Below are 16,926 nucleotides of genomic sequence, written 5' to 3'. Positions count from 1 at the left end.
GCATCGAAAACCCACTTACCAACACTACACTGGAAACTTTGAAAATGTCTTGTATTGCGCGAATCATATTCCGCATACTGGTTGCTGCACCAACACGCCATGAAGTGAAAAGTGGTCCAGAGACAGTGACGCTAACGACTAGACCAAAAACTGCGTACTACTCGTTTGCTACAGTACTGCCACATATTTCTTCAGTAGGTGTTCTAGTACTGTTTTTCCAAACCAAAAAAAATACAATATTCTTTTCAACAATAAAAAAAAGTATTTCTGGGTGTTTAAGATTCTCTATGACACTTGATGCAGCAGTCCTCACGAACTTTTGCTTCCTCATTTTAAAGAGAATATCACGTGGTTTGGAAGGCAACTAAATCAAAAAGACTGTTAATCGCCGCGACAAGGCAAATTTTTCATGTAACAGAAGCGTGAATACACATGGCTGTGAACTGCATCGCGCCTGAATGCAAACTGAATCAACTAAAGTTCCAACCTATTAGAAAATATTTAATCAATTTTTTCATCGATGTAAGACGTTCCCTTTGTTTATGAATCTTGCTTCAAAATCCGCATTGCGCTGTTGGAAACACAGCGTCAGTTACGGATGTTACCTTTTTTGTCATTATTCTCAGAGTAGCACTTGCAACCTACGTCCTCAATTATTTGCTTCACGTACTCCAATCTCTGTCTTCCTCTACAGTTTTTGCCCTCTACAGCTCCCTCTAGTACCATGGAAGTCATTCCCTCATGTCTTAGCAGACGTCCTATCATCCTGTCCCTTCTCCTTATCAGTGTTTTCCACATATTCCTTTCCTCTCCGATTCTGCGTAGAACCTCCTCATTCCCTACCTTATCAGTCCACCTAATTTTCAACATTCGTCTATAGCACCACATCTCAAATGCTTCGATTCTCTTCTCTTCCGGTTTTCCCACAGTCCATGTTTCACTACCATACAATGCTGTACTCCAGACGTACATCCTCAGAAATTTCTTCCTCAAATTAAGGCCTGTATTTGATATTAGTAGACTTCTCTTGGCCAGAAATGCCTTTTTTGCCATAGCGAGTCTGCTTTTGATGTCCTCCTTGCTGCGTCCGTCATTGGTTATTTTACTGCCTAGGTAGCAGAATTCCTTAACTTCATTGACTTCGTGACCATCAATCCTGATGTTACGTTTCTCGCTGTTCTCATTTCTACTACTTCTCATTACCTTCGTCTACTTCTCTTATCTTCGTCTTTCTCCGATTTACTCTCAAACCATACTGTGTACTCATTAGACTGTTCATTCCGTTCAGCAGATCATTTAATTCTTCTTCACTTTTACTCAGGATAGCAATGTCATCAGCGAATCGTATCATTGATATCCTTTCACCTTGTATTTTAATTCCACTCCTGAACCTTTCTTTTATTTCCATCATTGCTTCCTCGATGTACAGATTGAAGAGTAGGGGCGAAAGGCTACAGCCTTGTCTTACACCCTTCTTAATACGAGCACTTCGTTCTTGATCGTCCACTCTTATTATTCCCTCTTGGTTGTTGTACATATTGTATATGACCCGTCTCTCCCTATAGCTTACCCCTACTTTTTTCAGAATCTCGAACAGCTTGCACCATTTTATATTGTCGAACGCTTTTTCCAGGTCGACAAATCCTATGAAAGTGTCTTGATTTTTCTTTAGACTTGCTTCCATTATTAGCCGTAACGTCAGAATTGCCTCTCTCGTCCCTTTACTTTTCCTAAAGCCAAACTGATCGTCACCTAGCGCATTCTCAATTTTCTTTTCCATTCTTCTGTATATTATTCTTGTAAGCAGCTTCGATGCATGAGCTGTTAAGCTGATTGTGCGATAATTCTCGCACTTGTCAGCTCTTGCCGTCTGCGGAATTGTGTGGATGATGCTTTTCCGGAAGTCAGATGGTATGACGCCAAACTCATATATTCTACACACCAACGTGAATAGTCGTTTTGTTGCCACTTCCCCCAATGATTTTAGCAATTCTGATGGAATATTATCTATCCCTTCTGCCTTATCTGACCGTAAGTCCTCCAAAGCTCTTTTAAATTCCGATTATAATACTGGATCCCCTATCTCTTCTAAATCGACTCCTGTTTCTTCTTCTATCATATCAGACAAATCTTCACCCTCATAGAGGCTTTCAATGTATTCTTTCCACCTATCTGCTCTCTCCTCTGCATTTAACAGTGGAATTCCCGTTGCACTCTTAATGTTACCACCGTTGCTTTTAATGTCACCAAAGGTTGTTTTGACTTTCCTGTATGCTGAGTCTGTCCTTCCGACAATCATATCTTTTTCGATGTCTTCACATTTTTCCTGCAGCCATTTCGTCTTAGATTCCCTGCACTTCCTATTTATTTCATTCCTCAGCGACTTGTATTTCTGTATTCCTGATTTTCCCGGAACATGTTTGTACTTCCTCCTTTCATCAATCAACTGAAGTATTTCTTCTGTTACCCATCGTTTCTTCGCCGCTACCTTCTTTGTACCTATGTTTTCCTTCCCAACTTCTGTGATGGCCCTTTTTAGAGATGTCCATTCCTCTTCAACTGTACTGCCTACTGCGCTATTCCTTATTGCTGTATCTATAGCGTTAGAGAACTTCAATCGTATCTCGTCATTCCTTAGTACTTCCGTATACCACTTCTTTGCGTATAGATTCTTCCTGACTAATGTCTTGAACTTCAGCCTACTCTTCATCACTACTATATTGTGATCTGAGTCTATATCTGCTCCTGGGTACGCCTTACAATCCAGTATCTGATTTCGGAATCTCTATCTGACCATGATGTAATCTAATTGAGATCTTCCCGTACCTCCCGGCCTTTTCCAAGTATACCTCCTCCTCTTGTGATTCTTGAACAGGGCATTCGCTATTACTAGCTGAAACTTGTTACAGAACTCAATTAGTCTTTCTCCTCTTTCATTCCTCGTCCCAAGCCCATATTCTCCTGTAACCTTTTCTTCTACTCCTTCCCCTACAACTGCATTCCAGTCGCCCATGTCTATTAGATTTTCGTCCCCCTTTACATACTGCATTACCCTTTCAATATCCTCATACACTTCCTCTATCTGTTCATCTTCAGCTTGCGAGGTCGGCATGTATACCTGAACTATCGTTGTCGGTGTTGGTCTGCTGTCGATTCTGATTAGAACAAACCGGTCACTGAACTGTTCACAGTAACACACCCTCTGCCCTACCTTCCTATTCACAACGAATCCTACACCTGTTATACCATTTTCTGCTGCTGTTGATATTACCCGATACTCATCTGACCAGAAATCCTTGTCTTCCTTCCACTTTACTTCACTGACCCCTACTATATCTAGATCGAGCCTTTGCATTTCCCTTTTCAGATTTTCTACTTTCCCTACCACGTTCAAGCTTCTGACATTCCACCCCCCGACTCTTAGAACGTTATCCTCTCGTTGATTATTCAATCTTTTTCTCATGGTAACCTCCCCCTTGGCAGTTCCCTCCCGGAGATCCGAATGGGGGACTATTCTGGAATCTTTTGCCAATGGAGAGATCATCATGACACTTCTTCAATTACAGGCCACATGTCCTGTGGATACGCGTTACGGTGTATATACAAGTAGAATCATTTTGTTTGTTTCTGATGGACACATGTCATTCGTCTGGAAGGAAATACATAATTTTATTAAGTATGACTCCAAGCAGTCTTACAAAAATCGACGTATATGTTACTTATCACATACCAATCAATTAAAACGGATCAGATGTAGAGGTTAGGGTTTGACGTCACTTTGACGAGGAGCTCATTAGAGGCTATGCTCAAGCTCGGATTGCAAAGGATGAGAAAGGAAGTCGGTGGTACCCATGAAAGGAACCACCCGTCATTCACCTTAAGGGGTTTAGGGAATTCAAGGGAACCTAAGCATGGATCACCGGATGGGAATTTGATCCGCCGTCGAATGACTTACCTCTGCATAAGGACACTCGGTATCTACACCTATACTAACACTAGTGACACCAAATCTACACTCATGCTCGTAAATTAAGGATGATTGCAGAATGTGGTGCCACACAATGTGGCACAGAACAAAACTGGCGCTAATCGCATAGGCACATAGGGAACACACACGACACAGATCTGTAAGTCCACAGTATTGGTGATAAGTTGAGAAAACGGTCCCGAAACACATGTGCTATAAAACGCCAATGCTTCCCGCCCATGTACCCCGACATCAATAAGGGATGTGATCACCATGCACACTTACACAGGCCGTACAACGCGTAGGCATACTCTGGATCAGGTGGTCGAGCAGCTCCTGGGGTATAGCCTCCCATTCTTGCACCAGTGCCTGTCAGAGCTCCTGGAGTGTCCTCGGGGTTTGAAGACTTACAGCGATACGTCGAGCGAGAGCATGCCAGACGAGCTCGATGGGGATTGTCTTGAGAACAGGCAGGCCACTCCATTCACATGATATCTTCTGTTTCAAAGTACTCCTCCACGATGGCAGCTCGGTGGGGCCGTGCGTTATCATCCATCAGGAGGAAGGTGGGACCCACTGCACCCCTAAAAAGGTGGACATGCTGGTGCAAAATGACGTCCCAATACACCTGACCTGTTACAGTTCCTCTGTCAAAGACATGCAGGGGTGTACGTGCACCAGTCAGAATCCCACCCCACACCATCAAACCACGACCTCCATACAGGTCCCTTTCAAGGACATTAAGGGGTTGGTGACTGGTTCCTAGTTCACGCCAGATGAAAACCCTGCGAGAATCACTGTTCAGACTATACCTGGACTCCTCCTTGAACATAACCTGGGACCACTGTTCCAATGACCATGTACTGTGTTCTTGACACCAGGCTTTACGGGCTCTCCTGTGACCACGGGTCAGTGGAATGCACCTTGCAGGTCTCCAGGTGAATAAACCATGTCTGTTCAGTCGTCTGTAAACAGTGTGTCTGGAGACAACTGTTCCAGTGTCTGTATTAAGGTCCCGAGCAAGGCTACCTGCAGTACTCCGTGGCCGTATGAGGGCACAGATGGTGGGATATCGGTCTTCTTGTGGTGTTGTACACTGTGGACATCCCGTACTGTAGCGCCTGGACACGTTTCCTGTCTGGTGGAACCGTTGCCATAATCTTGAGATCACACTTTGTGGCACACGGAGGACCTGTGCTACGACCTGCTGTGTTTGACCAGCCTCCAGTCGCCCTAGTATTCCACCCCTCATAACGTCATCAATATGAGTTCTTTGAGCCATTTTCAACACACAGTCACCATTAGCACGTCTGCACACTTACTCGCTGCAACGTACTCTGACATGCACCGACACACTTCTGAGTACGTGGACTGCTGCCAGCGCCACTGTGCGAAGACCGCAGGTCAAATGCACCTCATGGTCATACCCTGAGGTGATTTATACCCGAAAACCGCCCACCAGAGGGCTGTTTCACCATGTATCAGCATTATCCTTAATTTATGAGCATGAGTGTATACGAATTCAATTCCATTTGTCGCTCGATGTAATTAATTTCTATCATGTACGCATATAATAGGTTATGGGGACAGTGTGTCGGTGCGCATGGTTGGTCAAACCAACTGTTGCAGTGCAGAGAGTACAGCGACCTACACGCTTTATGGAGCTTCTGCACTGTCCAGTCACATTAATGGGACAACCAGTCAAAAGTCTGAATAACCACCTTTTGTAGCGCGATACATGCAGGAAAAGGTATCGACATGGATTTGGAGCCATGTCGACTCCAGTGCTGTGGCCAGCTGCGTTAGGTTTCTCGGTTGAGGATCCATGGCGCGAACAGCCCGATCGAGCTGGCCACACAGATTCTCGATCGGGTTTAAATCCAAGTATTGTTGTGGCTGGGGCAGTATGGGTATGGGCAATTCATCCTCGTGCTCTTCGAACCACGCACGTACACTGCAAGTTGTGTGATATGTTGCACTGTTCTAGTGGTAGATGCCGTAATGCCGAGGAAAAAGAAACTGCATGTAGGGGTGGGCATGGTACCTAAGTATAGATGCATCCTTATGTTGATCCATTGTGCCTTCTAGAATGACGAGACCATCCAGGGAATGCCATGATAACAAACGCTTGGCCATAACGCATGCAAGGCTTTTGCTTTCAGACGTTTGACACTGTACACGACAACGGCCATCTCACCGAGCGAGGTGGCGCAGTGGTTAGTTAGCACACTGGACTCGCATTCGGGAGAGTGACGGTTCAATCCCGCGTCCGGCCATCCTGATTTAGGTTTTCCGTGATTTCCCTAAATCGCTTCAGGAAAATGCCGGGATGGTTCCTTTGACAGGGCACGACCGATTTCCTTCCCTAATCCGATGAGACCGATGACCTCGCTGTTTGGTCTCTTCCCCCCAAATCAACCCAACCCAACAACGGTAATGTGTTCAATGGCGCATAAAACGTCGGTCACTCATTGGACGTCCAGTTGCGGCACTGGTGTGCAATTTCCAGTCGTCGTCGCCGATGAACAACAGTCAGCATGGGTGCATCAACCAGGCGCCTGCTGTGGAGACCCACACGCAGCGACGTTCGCAGGTAGCCTCTTCGTTCATCTAGGCAAGCAACTGCTGTCGTTCACCCCTGCTATCTATGGCCTGTGGTGCACCACAACTGCTTCGACACCAGTTTTGGATAGCGCCATTTTGCCATGCACGGTGCACTCTAACCATAGCGGCACGGGAGCAGTGTACTAACACAGGCGTTTCGGAAATGCAGCCACCCCTGGCCTGGAAGCCAATGATCATGTCCGTTAGGACGTCATATTAACCACTCCGTTTGCAATTTACGATAAAGGCTGCGCTGTTATCCGCTTTAAACACCGTCCATTGCTAGTGCTACCACGTGTAGTCTGTGAGCGGTCAATGTATATTTACATCGAATTATAACAATGTGACTGGAACGTGTAGTACATCTTCAGACGTTATTACTATAGCAACTGGGGTACCATCCCAGAGCCTGATAAATAGGAAAACGAGCTGTCATTTATTGTTTTAAGAAAAATAAATATAAGAGTACCGTAGCGTGCAAGAAAGTCTGAAAAAACCAGCAACGATTTCTACTGAAACAGAGAATTTAAAATTTGCAGAATAACAGTGCAGTTCGAATTCTTTGACACAGGAAGGAGAATTTTTTATCTTTTTCTTCGTGTAAATAAGGAAAGTACTACGTTTTTCGGGAAACTGGGATCTCTCGATTACCTTTCGCGATATGTGCCACATCCAGAGCATTCGAGGGGAATTAGTAGGAAGATGAAAACTAGCTATCAGTGTAGTAAACAGCCGTACCAGGTCATAGCCTCTATGGTGAGTCTTTGTCTGAAGACATAACGAGCTTGGGGACACAGTTTTAAACCTTAAAAGTGTCTACGATTTCAGAATACAAAAGTTTTCGAAAGCGCTAAATCTTCCAGGCGATGCTGTCTTAGTAGAAACAAAGCGTAACTTTAGTCGTCAGTAACCACAGCAACGTTGGAAGAGGTGATAGCCGAGATGCCCAACCCCACACAAGGGAACTACACTAAAGGTCATAAATTAAGGATAATGCTGTTAGATGGTGAAACAACGCTCTGGTGGGCGGTTTACGGGTTTAAATCACCTCGGGGTATGACAATGCGGTGCATTTGACCTGCGGTCATTGCACTAAAACATTCATATTTATTTACGTACTACACGAATATGTAATAAAAAATGGGGGTTCCTATTAAAAAAAAACGCAGTTGATATCCGTTTGACCTATGGCAGCGCCATGTAGCGGGCCATCCATAGCGCCATCTGGTTTCCGCCTTCAAGCTAGACAAGTTTCGTTCTTTGTAGTTTTTTCGTTTGACGCTTATTTCGTGACATATTTGGCCCGGTCACGATCAATGGACCACCCTGTATACATGCAAATCGCTATACTATGACTTTTGCCACCTCAATGTACCATGAGCATAGCAAATGTTGTTGAAGAAGACTCCATTAACCTTTCCGCCATTTTCTGTCTCACCAGTGCTTCCCGAAAGATACTCTCCGAGCACATTTGAATAACACAGGGTTCGCTCCATTACCACACTGATCATTCCTTGATTGTCCGCCCCCGGTAGCTGATTGGTGCCGGCACGGTAACTCAGCTTGTTCAGTCAGAGGGTTAGCTACCTTCTGTAATAAAAAAAACTGAGTTAACGGATCAACGACGAACTGAAACGGGTGTCTTGCGACGTCCTCCCCGAGCACATACAACGAACGGAAACGAACAAAATGAGAGTTAAAAAAAAAGAAATGGTCAGCGCGCAGGATGTCAATCCTAAGGACCCGGGTTCGATTCCCGTCTGCGTCAGAGATTTTCTCCGCTCAGGGACTGGTTGTTGTGTTGTCCTAATCATCATTATTTCATCCCCATCGACGCGCAGGTCGCCGAAGTGGCGTCAAATCTAAAGACCTGCACCAGGCGAACGGTCTACACGTCGGGAGGCCCTAGCCACACGACATTTTCTTTTTTTTGTTTATTCCTTGATTACTTAGAATGTTTTCACCCAAGTGATCCCTTCCGTTACTCCAATTGTGACATAAATGTCTTATCATTTATACGATCGACCTATCTAAACTGTGTACCATTACATTTAAGAATATTCTGTTGTCTTGTTGTATGTACTGTTTATCGTCCACCTCAGTTAAATACTTTCAGAAAAGATTAACTAAGACTTAAATTTATATTAGATGTTATAACAGTTCTCTCCTTGAGAAACACTACACTGTCCTCCGTCCGCTGCATGGCAACCGACAGATGAGATGCCGCGCCACAGTGCCACATGGTTACCAGAGCTGAGGATCTGACGGCGCCGCTGCCCGGCCGTGCCCACTGGCTGCCTTGCTTGTTGTGGGTCAGAGAAGGGCACGCGCCCCAGTGAAAGTGGGCCCATAAAAGGAGAGCCGAGCGCCTCCTGTCGGCGCCGTCTCAACGGGCAATTTTCGCTGCGTGCGCGCCTTTCTTAATCAACTGCATGAGCTCTATACATTCCACAGTACACAAACATCCACGCACGTGTTAACATTTTACGGAGTACAGGCGCCTTTACAACACTACTGAGCTATTGTAGAGCGTGTAGTACACGTCGGACCGAAATTTCACAAGTATGTCAAATTTTTGTCTTTATCAAAACACAGTCACTGCCGTTTGTTAATCTTTATTTCAACAGGTGCGTTGTACGACTTTACTTCTGAGATCCATACACTGAACCGCCAAAGAAGCTGGTATAGGCATGTGTATTCAAATACAGAGATATCTAAACAGGCAGAATACGGCGCTCCGGTCGGCAAGGCCTACATAAGACAGGTGTCTGGCGCAGTTGTTAGATTGTTTACTGCTGCTGTTACGGTAGGTTATCTAGATACAAGTGAGTTTCAACGTGGTGTTACAGTCGGCGCACGAGTGATGGGAACAGCATCTCCGAGGTAGCGGTGAAATGGGGATTTTCCCTGACGACCATTTCACGAGTGTACCGTGAACATCAGAAATCCGGTGAAACATCAAATCTCCGACATCGCTGCGGCCAGTAAAAGATCCTCCATGAACGGGACCAACGACGACTGAAGAGAATCGTTCAATGTGACAGAAGTGCAACCCTTTCGCAAATTTCAGTGCTGGGCCATCAACAAATGCCAGCGTGCGCATTCAGCAAGACATCATCGATATGAGCTTTCGGAGCTGAAGGCCCTCCCGTACAACCTTAATGACTGCATTACACAAAGCTCTACTCTTCGCCTGGATCCGTCAACACCGACATTGTACTGTTGATGACAGGAAACAAGCTGCCTGCTCGGACGAGTCTCGTCTCAAACTGTACTGAGTGGATGGACGTGTATGGGTATGGAGACAACCTCAGAAATCCACGCAGCAGGGGACTGTTCAAGCTGGTGGAAGTTCTGTAACGGCGGGGGTGTGTGCAGTTGGAGTCATATAGGACCCATGATACATCTAGATACGACTCTGACTGGTGACAGGTGCGTAAGCATCCTGTCTGGTCACCTGCAACCATTCATGCCCATTGAGCATTGCGACGGACTTGGCCAATTCCATTAGGACAACGCGACACCCCAAACGTCCATAATTGCTAAAGAGTGGCTTCAGGAACACTCTTCTGAGTTTAAACACTTCCGCTGGCCACCGAACTCCCCAGACATGAACATTATTGAGCATATCTGGGATGCCTTGCAACGTGCTGTTCAGAAGAGATCTCCACTCCCTCGTACTCTTACGGACTTACGGACAGCCCTGCAGAATTCATGGTGACACTTCCCTCCAGCACTACTTCAGACATTAGTCGAGTGCATGCCACGTCGTGTTGTGGCACTTTTTGCGTGCTCGCGGGGCCCCTACACGATATTAGGCAGATGTACCAGTTTCTTTGGGTCCTCAGTGTATGTTTACTCTGCCTTGATAAATTCTACACAAGCACGACAAATTATTTGATGTCCCTCCAAATAGCTTCATCTCATCATCATATATCATCATGCTCACCCAATGGGCATCTAATGTTGGATAAAAGCCTCCTCCAGATTCTCCACGCAAACAACAAGCATCCATTGATGGAGATCGCGAGATTTATTTGTGCTAGCAGGTCTTAGCTCTCGCTCAGCTAGCGATGATGTGTGAATTACAGTTCTTCATAATGATTGCCAGGACATAGTACCTCGATCCCACCTTTGCTGCATGAACAATTCTACACATAGAACACACTATTTGATCAACAGTACCCGGAACCTACTCACATGGCATCTTGCGAACCATGGATGAAGGGTATCAGACGGATGCCATATTCCTTTAACTTCCGGAAATCGTTTGTTTCGGTGCCCCACTGCAGACTCCTAACTAAGGTACGAGCATATGGGATTGGTTCCCAAGTATGTGAGTGGCTCGAAGACTTGTTAGGTAATAGAACCCAGCACGTTGTCCTCGATGGTGAGTGTTCATCGGAGGTGAGGGTATCATCTGGAGTGCCCCAGGGAAGTGTGGTAGGTCCGCTGTGGTTTTCTATCTACATAAATGATCTTTTGGATAGGGTGGATAGCAATGTGCGGCTGTTTGCTGATGATGCTGTGGTGGACGGGAAGGTGTCGTCGTTGAGTGAGTGTAGGAGAATACAAGATGACTTGGACAGGATTTGTGATTGGTGTAAAGAATGGCAGCTAAATCTAAATATAGATAAATGTAAATTAATGCAGATGAATAGGAAAAAGAATCCTGTAATGTTTGAATACTCCATTAGTAGTGTAGCGCTTGACACAGTCACGTCGATTAAATATTTGGGCGTAACATTGCAGAGCGATATGAAATGGGAAAAGCATGTAATGGCAGTTGTGGGGAAGCGGATAGTCGTCTTCGGTTCATTGGCAGAATTTTGGGAAGATGTGGTTCATCTGTAAAGGAGACCGATTATGAAACACTAATACGACCTATTCTTGAGTACTGTTCGAGCGTTTGGGATCCCTATCAGGTCGGATTGAGGGAGGATATAGAAGCAATTCAGAGGCGGGCTGCTAGATTTGTTACTGGTAGGTTTGATCATCACGCGAGTGTTACGGAAATGCTTCAGGAACTCGGGTGGGAGTCTCTAGAGGAAAGGAGGCGCTCTTTTCGTGAATCGCTACTGAGGAAATTTAGAGAACCAGCATTTGAGGCTGACTGCAGTACAATTTTACTGCCACCAACTTAAATTTCGCGGAAAGACCACAAAGATAAGATAAGAGAGATTAGGGCTCGTACAGAGGCATATAGGCAGTCATTTTTCCCTCGTTCTGTTTGGGAGTGGAACAGGGAGAGAAGATGTTAGTTTTGGTACGAGGTACCCTCCGCCACGCACCGTATGGTGGATTGCGGAGTATGTATGTAGATGAAGATGTAGACTCGATATTAATATGGGGTATGTCCACTCTTCTTTTTTATGAGAGCTTGACCTCTGCTGGGGACACATTCAGTGACGTAATTGAATATTTGTAGAGGAATGGCAGCTCATTCTTCCTCTAAAGCCGGAACCAGGGAAGGTAGAAAACAAGGAAAATTTACTCACTATTCACTCTGCGCAACACATGTGTTCGTCATTTTATTAACCAACATGGAACCATGTTCTCAATGTAAATAAAGAACGTGCTAAAAGCATGTGTTCAGCATCAGACTGAGAACAAAACGCTACTCCGAAGTCCACGTTTTACTAAGAAACATATAGAATAAAAATGTGGTCTTTCCTGAATAACAATTTTTAATTTTAATTCGAATAAAACGCGATGGGTATCTGCATTGCCAAACGAACATTTAAATAATTCCGAACAACATGCAATTTTCGATAAAATTTGTTCCGAGGAACAAGAATACTAATGATGGCGTCCCCTGGAAACTACTACTACCGGTAGTACTAAATTAGTTAATCTAACATGTGAATATCCGACAAACAAAAGCTCAAAAATAAAATTTATTGATTAAAAACCAAAGCCCTACGATATGAATTCAGTTAGTGAGACAAGACGATGGATTATCTCCAATTCCTTTCAATTTCATTCTTGAGAAAATGTTGAGAATATGGAATGAAAAATTGTCGGTACATAAGTTTTTTCGCCAATAATACTGGGGAGAAGGAACAGAATTAACAAGTAAATTAAGTAGTGCTGGAGAGAAAAAACCAAGATGTTGAATCACATTGTCTGGCGTCTGCTGATCACTTTGCTATACTTTCAGACAGTTTAAAAATGCTGTGATACAACTAAATCTACTGAAAACGACAGCCAAAAAACAAGATTAAGAATTTCTGCAGAAAAACGAAGTATCACATACATTTTTAAAAACTTTCCAAAGTTTTCAGTCACAGATATTGGTCAAATAGAAACAGTAAAGAAATTCAAAAATAATCCAAGTAAATGATTTGGAGATATATGTGACATAGGAAATGTTCCACGGGACGGAAAGAGCTAGAACATGTCACGAAGAAGGTTTGCAACAAAAGAACGCTTATCTATAAACCTTAATACAAAGCACTACAATACAGCGGTGAAACAAGAACCAGTGAACGCGTGACACTGAATGACAAGTTGTATAAACTGAACTGCAGGGAAAACTCTGAGACCACTAAAAAATGACAGACATCTAGAAGTATAGATGTCACGCTGAAATATATTAGAAAGTATTAATTATAAGACTCAGTAAGAAAGAATATAACAGACTAAGTAAGAAAGAGGAGACTGATATTCTTTGGTCGTTCATACGGAATAAATGACAGGTTAATTGAGCAGATCCTCAAATAACTTTGTCAAAGGAAGTCAGTTATTACTTAAAAGGAGAAAGATTTACAGAGAAATACAACAACAGGAGACGAAATAACTTGTAGCATTAGGTTTAGATTAATATTGTTACAGATAGAATAATTCCAAGGCTGGAAGTAAAAGAAAACAAGTTCAAAATGGGCTGAGGAGAGGAAAAAACACAGTGAACGCATGAAGGTACAGTGGAGGGAAAGGAAGAGAAAACAACACATTATGGATAAATGCAATTGGGATGTGGATCTCTGAAAGGTCGCATAAATGTAAAAACAAAAGAAAAAGAAGGAAAATAAAACATGTTTAACTGACCTTGTTGACGGCATTGTCGAGGGAGTCTGGGTCACTGACCCTGAAGCAGAGTAGGAACACCTTAGCATCTTGGTAGGCCAGCGGTCGCACCGTGTCGTAAGCTGGTGAGCCTGTGGACACACAGAGAGGGCGGTGTTAAAGCTGCTACGACAGCAAGGAACAAGCGACGCCGGTTCTGCGGCAGGCTTGCGAGTACCAGGCAGAAAGGTAAGACTTTGAAGATGCCTGAATGGGTTACTGCGATTTAAGAACCCACTCATACGAAATCTGTTGAAAAAACTACCCTACTGTTTTTTTTTCTTTAAGCTACAACAAAGCCTCCCGTCGATGTGCCGTTGGCAGCACATTATCTACCATAACCTTCTGAGTCACACTATTGTTGATATCGTTTCGTTCCATAGCTGTTTTTACATAGCCTGACAGAAAAATGAAGTACCCAGAAATGGAGGATGAAACGAAATGAAGCTTCATGGGTTGAGAGACCATGAGGTGTAATTTCAGTGATTACAAAATAGATCAAAATTTACAAATAACTCAGCTGTTTGACAAACTTATCAGTATGGCGTTGCAGCACCTCTGGCATGGCTGCAAGCACTGATTCGGTTGGGATGGGTGTCATAAAGTCGTTGTATACTCTCGTTAGCCAAACTGGCCCACAACTGTTGTAAATGGCCCTTGAGAACCTGGATACCTATCGGGGAACTTGCGGACCACAGGAGTACCTCACAATCATGCAAACATTTCATAGAGGCGCGTGTCATGTGTGAACGAGCATCGTCTTGTTGAAAAATGGCTGCACGACACTGTCACATGAAAGGTAACACTTAAAGATGTTGGATGTCCGTGACTTACAATTGTGCCTCTCGAAACCAATGGAAGTTTGGACCTCTCCCCATATCGCCGCCATATTCACCAGCAATGATCATCTGACACTGTGCAGAACCACGTTGAACGCAGTGGGACGTCATTCATCGCCAGTCCATGTTTCCCAGTAATGGCACCCCTCCAAACGCAATAGTATATGTTGTGGTGTTAACGGCAGGTTACGCATGGGACCATAATTCCTTAGCCCGGTTGTTGCCAGTCGCTGACCAACACATAATGTCCATATTTTTCTTGGATGGCAGGTGCAAATGTTTTATGCACAATACGGTGATCATCCCTTATCGTGGTCAGATGTGGTCGGCTGGAACCTTGATGACGAGTTTGGCTGCCAACCGGTTTCCACGAAGTAGAACATGGGACCACTGTCACATTCGAATGCCCCACAAGTCTGAATATTTGACGATTCGACTAGTCAGCCAAACGGAAACACAATGACGCCCCTTTCAAACTCTGCCAGGTGCTGTTCCGTGTCCTTCGCGGTAATCACTCAACATCTGATGCTCTTCAAGCCCCTATACACCCTGCTAGGTCTCCTAATAACCCTAAACACGAACAACGCTATCGCACTTTGGTTGTACCTATCACAGAGAATTGCATCTCTGATCCTTTACATTACTGGCCATTAAAATTGCTACACCAAGAAGAAATGCAGATGGTAAACGGGTATTCATTGGACAAATATATTATACTAGAACAGACATGTGATTGCATATTCACGCAATTTGGGTGCATAGATCCTGAGAAGTCAGTACCCAGAACAATCAACTCTGGCATTGAGTCAAACAGAGCTTGGATGGCGTGTACAGGTACAGCTGCCCATGCAGCTTCAACACGATACCACAGTTCATCAAGAGTAGTGACTGGCGTATTGTGACGGGCCAGTTGCTCGGCCACCATTGACCAGTCGTTTTCAATTGGTGATAGATCTGGAGAATGTGCTGGCCAGGGCAGCAGTCCAACATTTTCTGTATCCAGAAAGGCCCGTACAGGACCTGCAACATGCGGTTGTGCATTATCCTGCTGAAATATAGGGTTTCGCAGGGATCGAATGAAGGGTAGAGCCACGGGTCGTAACACATCTGCAATGTAACGTCCACTGTTCAAAGTGCCGTCAATGCGAACAAGAAGTGACCGAGACGTGTAACCAATGGCACTGCATACCATCACGCCGGGTGATACGCCAGTATGGCGATGACGAATACACGCTTCCAATGTGCGTTCACCGCGATGTCGCCAAACACAGATGCGACCATCATGATGCTGTAAACAGAACTTATATTCATCCGAAAAATTGACGTTTTGCCATTCGTGCACCCAGGTTCGTCGTTGAGTGCACCATTGCAGGCGCTCCTGTCTGTGATGCAGCGTCAAGAGAAACCGCAGCCATGGTCTCCGAGCTGATAGTCTATGCTGCTGCAAACGTCGTCGAACTGTTCGTGCAGATGGTTGTTGTCTTGCAAACGTCCCCATCTGTTGACTCAGGGATCGAGACGTGGCTGCACGATCCGTTACAGCCACGCGGATAGTTGGATCTCGACCAACGCGAGCAGCAATGTCGCGATACGATAAACCGCAATCGCGATAGGCTACAATCCGACCTTTATCAAAATCGGAAACGTGATGGTACGCGTTTCTCCTCCCTACACGAGGCATCACAACAACGTTTCGCCAGGCAACGACGGTCAACTGCTGTTTGTGTATGAGAAATCGGTTGGAAACTTTCCTCATGTCAGCACGTTGTATGTGCCACCGGCGCCAACCTTGTGTGAATGCTCTGAAAAGCTAATCATTTGCATATCACAGCATCTTCTTCCTGTCGGCTAAATTTCGCGTCTCTAGCACGTCATCGTGGGGTAGCAATTTTAATGGCAAGTAGTGTATATATCCGCTGAAGGTGTGCACGTCTGCCAAGTTACATTGATATTCGACCATGTATTCTGGGTGCCTTAGTCTTTTTTCAGGCAGTGTATTTGAGTAGAAAAATCCTGGCGATTTACTGCATGGTTCTTCCAGCTCATAAGTTGTCGTCAATCATATGAAGATGATATTCAACAAGGAAAACCTTCGACCTGAATTACTGGCGCCCTCATTCACTAAAACAAGCATCTGGTGCGCGGCAATTGCAGTCCATCAGACGACTTGGAGAAAAGGTTGGAATATAAGTTGAACTGTATCGTAAGCTTTCAATCGTGAAAGTGAAGATGTATAAAGTTGCAGGGAAGTTTGTTCGTCGTTTGCTGACGGAGACGCAGATGAAACACGGAAGCGGAATGAAATTCCTTTCAATAAGCTGTTGATGGCAAACTCTCATGCAAAGCATCATTACAGGAGACAAGTGTTAGATGAAGTTTATCCATTATGGATACTGTACAACCCCGTTAGTGTATATTAAATTAAATATTACTGCAGTCGTAGGTGACAAA

General features: G+C 44.6%; 1 protein-coding gene across 1 annotated transcript in view; it reads right to left on the bottom strand.

Moving 5' to 3' along the window:
* The window catches only part of LOC126236162 (rho-related GTP-binding protein RhoE-like), a 302,277-nt gene that overhangs the window by 13,489 nt on the left and 271,862 nt on the right, over positions 1–16,926 (bottom strand). The window contains exon 3 of the mRNA XM_049945248.1: positions 13,619–13,728. Coding sequence (XP_049801205.1) covers positions 13,619–13,728 — 110 coding nt within the window. The remainder of the gene's footprint in view (positions 1–13,618; positions 13,729–16,926) is intronic.

The sequence above is a fragment of the Schistocerca nitens genome, chromosome 2 (assembly GCF_023898315.1).
Source record: "Schistocerca nitens isolate TAMUIC-IGC-003100 chromosome 2, iqSchNite1.1, whole genome shotgun sequence".
Classification (NCBI taxonomy): domain Eukaryota; kingdom Metazoa; phylum Arthropoda; class Insecta; order Orthoptera; family Acrididae; genus Schistocerca; species Schistocerca nitens.
This window is presented reverse-complemented; position numbering and strand designations above follow the sequence as displayed.